We start from the raw sequence: 9,572 nt of genomic DNA, 5'->3' as shown, positions 1-9,572 counted from the left end.
TGTGGTGTATGCCACACCACAGCTCCCTTGGGAGAGTGACGTGTCACTCTCATGTAACGATCGGTGTTTTAGCTTAGCTTCCTTTAAGCAAAGAGCTACAGCAGCCCCGCTGCAAATCGCCTGAACAGGATGTCAATTGGTACCAGGGTACATCAGAAGATGCGTATTTAGCAAACGTGATGAAAAGTCTCATGAGAGATTTTTATTCCGAATCCTTTAAACCCAAAAGGTCATTTCATATCTTGGAGGCACTTCGGTCTCTTCCGTAAACTACCCTCTCGTCATGGACGCAAACGCATCATTCCATTGATTCTTGCCACCTATATTAGCATACAAATACTACTCCAACTATGACATTAAATGATGTATGTAATTGTCAGGTTAAATGTGCGCTAGCTCAACTCTGAGCCATTTGTGATATGTATATATTACGTGCATCGATGTGCACGGTGACGTAGTTACCACATCGCTCACACAGAATGGTAAGATAATTATCAATATCTGTCGAATATACATCGAATTAAGGTATAATTTGAGTCAACTTAATGTGGAGGAGATAGATACTCTTTGCGTCGCCCCCACAACAACATGTCACGGTGGTGACGTCGCCTATTCTAAAAGATACACATATGGCGTACACTGATTCAACATAGAATTTGATGCTAATTGCTTTTCAAATTAGTAAGGATAGTCAAATTTGAATGTCGCTTAGTCAAGGTGCTTGGTGGTATGTTTCACTGCTACACCTTGTCCTTAAGGCTTGCTATATTTTAGCACATCACCGGCCCACTCGATACACGTCATGTGATGACACCTCACTGAGATATCGTACATTTTATATATCATAAGAGGCGCTTGAAGTTTCCTTGGAGGGCCACTTCGAGAGAGCGGCATGCAATAGTGTTGGCGGGTTCACCAATGGACCAAAATTCTTCACGTAATGATTCAACTGCTCTAGTTCCACTCCAGGATAGTCCTTGACGCAGCACAACGTTTTCTTCGCTTCCAAGTCGCAAACGAGTCTCTTGAGGACGTCTTCGCGAGGTTTTTGCTTGTCGGTCATCGCTTCCTTTTCTCACTGGATGCTTTTTGACCGAGAAAATACACTTTGTAGTCTATACGCGAAGCCGAAAACTCAATGCAGAGAGAATGCGACAAGGCAGAAAATTCCACTCTAGTTGGAAAGAATGGTTACACCATTTACCGTAATTAATGAATTGTAACTTAATTAAGGTAACGAATGAGTACAAGGACGTATGTACGCGTGTGAAACAATTAACGGGTACATTGCTCGTCTTTCGCGTTGACAGACGGCCGGTGTGATTAGATGACGGCAGGCCGTTTGCAAACCCCTAATGTTTGATCTTCAAATGACGCGTTTTTTATACCGGATTGAGGTCTCTGTGATACGTATGAGTAATTTTACACACGCTTGGCTGCAAATATCGTACGTTTTAGTCCTCTCGAGGTGGCAGTCCAAGGAAAATTCATGTAGCGATTACATTTTCATAAGTTGCGATCTGTGCCATTGCACGACACGTATCGAGTGTGTAAGTGTTGTGCTGAAATACAGAAATCATTGGGAACAATGAACAGCAGTAAATCGTGTTATCGCGTTCTTCAATTAAGCTAACCCCCAATAAAAAATTCTACTTGGCAAAGCGATTTACAGGGCAGCAGATGTTGATCGGTACCGTACGCTGTGTGTATCATTAGTAATTTGAACGTCGCCATCGCGACTTGTTTGTGGGCGACGCAAAGAACATCCTTAGTAAAACCGACCGAGCTCAAACCTTACCTCAGAGGTATTTTAGCAAAGGATAACATCCATTTTTGTGAGAGATGTGATGACGGCATTGCCTTGGTCGCCGTTATGGCCATTTCAGCCCAAATGGATCTATTGCAATTGGCTTAGTTGTAAGCAAGCGAACCCAGAATTTGATCGAGTCAAGCCGCATTGTTCAAAAAGGCTTTCCTTGCCTCTGTAGCCGGCGAAAATAAGTGCAACCAAGCGCTCACACCGATGAAGAAAGAACAACCAATGACAAGGGCCAACGCGCTACAGGCGACGGAAATGATCGTCCTAACTAGATAGGCGGGAATTGTGGAATTCATGAGGCTCTCATTTGCCGTTTCTTAGTCCGCATTATCTGTCGCTCCCCGGTGTCATTCGACATCCAGCTCGAGGAGATTGGCGAGAGGCCATGTCATAACGACACAATTTGCGCTATACTTGTTTCATATAGTTGATTATAGCAAGCCACTTCCGTCAGTATTCTTAAAACAGCGGCATTGGCTTATCTATATAACTTTTCATTACTGGGACCGCCTGCAGGCTCTTTTTTAATTAAGTATACGATATAGAACAATTCTTCGGTGCCAAAGGCACATTTATTAATATTGGCAAAATGATTTTATAAGCGCATAGTCTCGAGCACTTATCGCAAGAGTTTGATTTGAAACTCCACGTTCGATCTGTCGTGCATTGCACGAATATGATCGAATATACTCACATAAAGGTTTGTGCATAGCCCAAAACGTGTGCGACACACGACGGTCATGTGTCGCTGGTACGTAAGCCAGTCTCTGTGATATAACTGACCACTCGCGGGGCATCTCGATCGAATATCTGACGATAGTGGAGGGATATCGCTATAATTTATCAAAAGTTAGTAATACACGTCAGCCAAGTCAAAAATAATGAGCAAAGTCGAAAGAATGAGGCTATCTGGTAGTCCATCTATATGGCAGTTGGTATTTGCGCCGGAATCATGGCTGCGTTTTATCCGTGATGGGCATGCCTAATGTGCCTCTTGCCGCTTGCTTTTCTTGGAAGACGCCGGGTGAGGAGTTTGCTCTCTCAAATCAATATTGTATACAGAAAAATCTAATACGTCGCGGCACCCATCTCTTTGGTAATGGTCTGTGAGTGTGACACAAAACTAGATTTCAAGTGTCAGATCAGTGTTGCTCAGAACCTAGAGATCTCTCTTTCCTATTTCAGCATGATTGAGGTCTATCGCTTCTAGTGCGTTGCAAACATTTTTTCTTCAGTGCCCCATTTGGCCCTCTTATCGCAAAAAAATCTTTGCCTTCAATTGGACATCCTTTGCTTCCCCAAATAAGGTAGGGTGGACGCGGAAAGACATGGTGCCGGCGACATCTGCTCAAAGATCCTACATGAAAATGGTAACCATTGCAGTATTACAACATCCCAAAGATGGTCTGACACCATTGCATAGACATGAACGCTTAATTTTCCGCTTATATCGTTTCCCTTTACGGGTGGATAAGAACTTTGAGCACATCCGCTAACTCTGGGTATGCGGTGCAAACACCCACAACTTTTGTCGCTTATAATCTTTCTATCGACTGAGGTACCATTTCGTGCGCGGCATTAAAGATTGATAACAGCCAGAGTGCGCTGTAAGTCTGCTTAAATCGTGGTCAGATATATGGACATCGTAACTTCCCTGGTCCGGAGGGAAAATTTCTCCGTTCTAGTCTTCAATAGTTACTTTCACATCATCAGCGGCCTCACGATGGGTGACATTTGATCTTTCAGCTGAGTACGATAAAGGTGGTCTTGAAGGTGTCTCACCTGTGCAATTTTTTGATTGTGACAACTTCAGGAGAGGATTATCACATCTGGGTCTGATGCCGCCACTTCCCGGACCCCGTCCGTACAAACAATAGACATAAAGTTAAACGTGGCTAGCAGTTTTACAGGACAGATTATCAAACATCTCATGTTTCTTTTCGCAGAGGATACAACATTTTTATGTATCAGTCGCAAATTGAATATAAGTGCTACTAAGTGCAACTGAAAGCTTCGACTCAAAAAGTTCGCGATAACAAACGCACGAAGGTTGCGTTCGTCTTTATTAATCTTGTCTTGATAGCACAGTGACAACGCCATCACAGCAATTACATCAATAGGCATAAAAGTATCAAAGTCTTTGGTTTAGGATGGAGGATCGACCTTCGCTGGTACTGCTTGATGAGCAAGATATGACCCATTTTCACGTGCACCGTTTGGTGAGCCAGCAAGTACACCCGGCTTAATACCAGTCGCTAATGATGCAGAAGGTCCTACATTTTGAAAAGAACATACGGTAGACTAACGCCTGATTTCGGAAGAATTGTCCTGTTTCCATTGCCACATATTACCTGACGAACCCTTGGCCTTTATCTGTCTCGGAGAAAAGTAAGGATCAGCTGTCACAGTGCGCTTCTCACTACTAGAATGTGACTAATTTCAAGGTAAATAATCCCTTTGGTTTGTAGCTGATATAGCCGTTACATAGAGAAGAGCGAAGTGCAAACAGCGAAAACAATAGCTTTCCACCTCGTCGTTTGCATCGTGCTCTACATGATACACACCCCGATACGATGAAGGCCAAGCGGTGTGTCGTCATCACATTGTAATTTCTCAATGGAATCGAATTAAAAGAGTAGGTGAGGAAATCCATTTCAATTCTTACACTCAGTGTTACTTAAGAGTTCTCAGCTTAAACTATATGCTTCACAATATTGCTGACACAGTGGTTGCTCATCACGGCAGACAAATAGCTCATATATTTTGCACTTGCCCGTTTTGCTCACGACTTGCAGTCGACTAACTTCACTTATTGCTATAAACAGATTGCGGATTGGGCTGTCCTGAGTTGCCTTTACTTTTTTTGTCCAGAAGGCAGTTATACACAGTAGCTCTTTTGCGTTCCACCTAACTTGATGACTGGAAACCTTAGCTCACAACTGTAATTAAATGTTTTTTCACGGTAACCTTCTCTGGACAACGGTATATCGTCTACTGCTTGTTCGGTCCCGGCAAAAATGCGCTTCAGCTCGCGAATATTGACCACTGCTTCTTGTATCATCCTGAGGCCAAATTGATTCTTAGGTCTTCCGATCTAAGGACAAAGCTTTTTGTAATAATTTGTTATCTAATGCGGACAATACCATGCCGTACGCTAAATTTATCGCAGCATCATGCCTGTGCCTAATAAACTTCTGCTACCTAACAACGGTGGTTACAAAATTTGCCAGTACACTGTGCGCAGCAATTAATGTACTCGCCCACTTTGCATCTATTGCCCGTGTCACTCCACCTAGGTAAAAATTGACTAGAATCTAGGTCTAAACCAATTTACTGTTCTACATTGTAGAAGTCTTGAACTCCTTACCCTGGTGTTTCGTCACCTGAAGTATGGATATCGTATCAGCAATATGCATCATCCACGACTCCGCTTACTATCTGCTGGGAGAATGTGATCAGGGCCAAAATTATTTGAGTGATTACCGCTCCAAATCTGTGCACTCATGGGTAAGAAAGAAAAAAATCGGTATTGTTACTCTGAAATGGAGTTGCCGCACACTTTACACAGAGAGGGCATCAAAGAGTTCGCCCAACAAGCGCACAGAAGTTGAACTCGTACGCTCCAACCACGAGTGAAGCTGAGAGTCCCTAATTTACCTAAGTCTTCAGTTAGTTCTGCTATATATAGAGTAATATATATATATATTAGTTTCGCTATATATAGAGTGATATATAATTGAAATTTTACATGTGAATTTTACATGTGAATTAATTCTTGATATATCTTTTTTACAATATCTCAGGATTTACTGCATTGTTTACTCTAAGAGCGGTTGTAACCCAAGCATCCCACGGACATCTGAATCAGTCAGTCTCATCTTCTTTACATCTATCGATAATTTGGTGTTAATACATATACAATCACACAAAAGTGCAATAAGCATTACGTAAAATCATGAAAAACTGTCTTGCAAAATCGCGGAATAGCGCAAGGCGTATGTACGATTACGTACAGAGAGGTAAAAGGGGAAACTACCGAAACTGGGAGCAAAAGTTTTCCCTAACACCTTTTTTTGATGTGCGGAGAGCACAAAGGCTCACGCCGTTGTTGTCTTGTATAGACACATCTCAAAGAAACGATTCTACGAACAACTGCCGCGGTTGGAGTCTATCTCCACCCTTTGCCTTGCCTACTCCTCATTGCATATTGGCACAATGGTCGAGCTTAAAAGCCTCCATTACTAGCATTTTTCTTGCGAATTATTACTTTTAAAGCCTTATTTGTTAAGAATGAGCTGTGCCCATGAAAACGCTTGTGGTGACTTGGATCGCCTGACCCCCGCCAATCTCCATGCTCTTTTCCACCTAATGAAATTCGGGGGCACCCAGCTGCAGGTCTCATGACAATGCCCAGCTTGCCCTCAAAAAGATACAGCTGACTCAGGGAGCCCAGCTTGCTCATCTGCAAGTACAAGAGTCACACTGACTCATGTCAAACTTATCACGTCGAGATTACGGTTTTTTAACACTCTTATTTTCACGTCGCTTTTGGGCGGAGCCCTTACACGTCTATGAGCACGGGCCTCTTAGTTATACCGAAGAGAAACGAGCGCCAGAGCTTTGCTCCACAAGCGTTGTCTATCATTTCATGTTATCATTCTTCAGAGGTACCACCGCCGCAAAGAGCAACAGCAGTTGAACAAATCCGTGCCCTCAATGAGGGATGTACAAGATTCCTCGTTTATGGCACGGGGTTTCCCAGGCCGGTGAGAGTACAGATAATACGTTCTAAATACGCTACGGTGAAGAATAAGGCTGTCTATTCGTTTAAGGTCTTTAACAAAGCTTCAGTGAAGCGAATGCCCGACCAAAGCGCCGATTGATTCCTACGTTATAAGCGCGCACTTACCCTTTGAAGTAGTGGAGCTTTGTAGGTGAGTTGCGAGAAAGATTATTCCTTCGTGAACGGGGTGACCGGGGTAGTCCGAGCTTTTCTAAGCCTCCTTTCATTACCTCAGATTGAAGTACTTACTGAGCTGATCATTAAAAGCCGCATGTGATGTATGCAAGTACCTGCTTCACGGTGAACTTGTTGAAGTAGTACTGCTGGTACCAGAGAAGGCTGTAAACTCTCATCCGTCATGGATGCCTCACACTTTGTGAAAATTGAATGCAATACGTGGGACATCTAATATCCTGAGTTCAACGGGTATTTATCATAATTTGTTGAAGAAGCATCAAAATGTGCTGACTGGAGACTCATCGTGTGTGTTGCACCTGAATGGGTGTGCATCATAAATATATATACCGTATCATGGAGCCAAAATGTTGCGCCACACGTCGATAGACTAAAAAAAATGTGATCTCAGTGACTCTCTCTTCCGTACGAAGCACAAAACGATCTCATTGATAGAATTAATCATCACAGTTGTCGCCGACTTTCGGAGTCATTAAGACCAATAGCAAGCGGCGATCTGTGAATGCCAATAATATGGCGAAAGCAGCAGTACACGTAGCGCAAACGCCAACTCCTAGAAAAAATGTGCTGCCGAACAGCATGTGGTTCCATGCCCATGGCCTGATTATAGATTATTATTTGTTTTATCGAGAGTAAGCAAATTCCATCTTTGCGGTGAGTACTTCGAGTGAGAAACTCTGGGAGTGGCAGCCGATACAACAGGTACTGACTTACGCACCGGCGGGTCCAGAACGTCTGGTGACGCAGATGTTTCTTTCTGTGTCGTAGCGTGCACAAATCTATTTTACTGATATGCTGGTTTATGAAAAAGCAGAGCTAGGCAAAACGGATCGAGATAATCAAATCATACACTTGCGAGCATTGCTTTACTTTATGAGCTTTAGTAAGATGCGTGTCAATATCAACAACTGTCTGGTTGTTGTTGGCAGAATTTCTTCTCTAGACTAGCGCGTTGAGTAACATGGCTTGCGAGAAGATTATTCAGAGGAAAATGCCATTGGAAACTGGTCAGTCCTTTAAACCTAAAGAAGCAAGAAAGTAGCTTGGCCTAGTCAATTACTTACACTAGCATGGGGCGTCAAAATGTTTTTCGCGGCGAAAGAGGCTGCTTCAAAGGCTGAAATAGAAATCCTAGTGTATGCCTCGATATTGGTTCTTCCAAATACAGATCGGTCGTTTTATGTTGTCTGGGACGCTTCAGCCTTTGCCACTGGCTATGATTTATCAGATTGCAAGGTGCGGAAGTACTTCGCCACATTTCAGTCTCGATAGCCCCAAGCTGCTGGAAAGAACTACCTTTGTCACGCAATGAGCTACTTGCGACAATGTACACCCTTGCTATTTTCCGGGATTGTCTGCTTGACTCTATACATTTTGTAATCTAAATAAATCATGCGTTGTTGCGTAGTCACCTCACAGCCTTCTCAACGAATGGTAATCCTTTGCTGAGTAGCCGTTGAGGTAAAGCTGAAGTAAGGTCAGCTTAATGTGGTGACGAATTTACTGTAATGTCACCCCGACTATATACTTATGCATGTAGAGATGGTAATGTCGCGCATTGATCAGGGAATACATACAGTATACCGATCAGAATTTAGCAATGCGTTTGGTTGCGCCTCGACACCATCATCCTTGCTAGATCGTCTACATGAGGTGATTTACCATGATGAGGTCCACAAGCTCAAAACGTTGAACGTATCACACGTTCTCTCTTTTAGTGCTTTGATCGGAAGAAAATTCGACGTGCTACTGTTGAGCGATATGTACTAGTGGTTTAACATATACATATATACAATAGGTATGTAAGTATGTAAGTATGTAAGTATGTGCGTTGCGGACTGTACCCTCCCCACAAGCATCGGCGCCTTTGTGTAGTCTGCCGGTTAAGACGGACTGTTGGCAGGCCGATTGATGATATTCGGTCTTTCAAAAGGCGAGTTATTTAAAGGTCTCATTCTCAATTTAGACTGATGCTTGTCACCAAAACAAAGCTCGCCAAAACATTACTTTAAAGTTCAGACATCGGCCCGATAGAATGGGTGCTGAAAAGTCAAATTGACGAAGCACTCTGTTGCGAAACAGATACGACACAAAGGCTATCGGTAAAGAATGTTGGTGAAACTTACTCGATGAGCAAGATGACTGTATCCTCACCGCTTACAGTATCGCTAATAGCAGTAAAATTTGGTAGAACGGTCAATAACGATCACAATACCAATAATCCGGGCGGAAGGTGAAATCCACGTGGAGAAGGATCTCGTTCAGAGCACTTGATGTCAGAAAAAATGATTCTGAAACGCGTTGCTTCCACTCATTGAGGTTGCATAAAATGCGTCAGCGCTTCCCTCTTCATGCTTTAAATAGCATTTACTAATGGCTTAGCAAAATTGCTCCAGTCATACTGGTCAATGAGCTCTCAATTAAATTCGATTTGCTGACACCAGCCATGCAGAACTTCGTTGCAGCGGCTTTATATCAATAAGATTGATAGTCATGTGCAAAATGCGTAAAGGTGCCAGTACCAGCATCGCTGACGTCAGAGGCAAGGTGAGCGCAATCTGTTGTGGGACAAAAGGTGTTATTGAATGTCATCATTGTACCAACTCATGCCGTGCCAGCGGTCTTGAAGACTAAATTGCGACGCGTTTATGGTCGCAATAATAAAAAGGGTTATACTTTCAAATGCTCAAAAAGAATGTTGCTGGGTTACACGTACCCTGGTAACAGGTGTGTGTGTCACACGAGATGTGCATGGTGTGACTGCACCCAAACAGA

The 9,572-nt window shown here is 43.1% G+C and overlaps 2 protein-coding genes across 2 annotated transcripts; both read right to left on the bottom strand.

Moving 5' to 3' along the window:
- Positions 1–778: 778 nt before the first annotated feature.
- Positions 779–1,063, bottom strand: PHALS_09016 (conserved hypothetical protein; the record flags this gene model as incomplete). Its single annotated transcript, XM_024724468.1, has 2 exons — positions 779–818; positions 879–1,063. 2 exons carry the CDS (start codon positions 1,061–1,063, stop codon positions 779–781), a joined length of 225 nt encoding a protein of 74 aa, XP_024575343.1.
- A 3,443-nt stretch (positions 1,064–4,506) lies between these two features.
- PHALS_09015 (uncharacterized protein) lies at positions 4,507–4,880 on the bottom strand (the record flags this gene model as incomplete). The annotated part of the gene is made up of 2 exons (XM_024724467.1): positions 4,507–4,634; positions 4,706–4,880. The coding sequence occupies 2 exons, from the start codon at positions 4,878–4,880 to the stop codon at positions 4,507–4,509; spliced, it is 303 nt and encodes a 100-aa protein (XP_024575342.1).
- Between the last annotated feature and the right edge of the window lie 4,692 nt (positions 4,881–9,572).

Source organism: Plasmopara halstedii, assembly GCF_900000015.1.
Source record: "Plasmopara halstedii genome assembly, contig: Scaffold_323, whole genome shotgun sequence".
In the NCBI taxonomy this organism is placed as follows: Eukaryota; Oomycota; class Peronosporomycetes; order Peronosporales; family Peronosporaceae; genus Plasmopara; species Plasmopara halstedii.
This window is presented reverse-complemented; position numbering and strand designations above follow the sequence as displayed.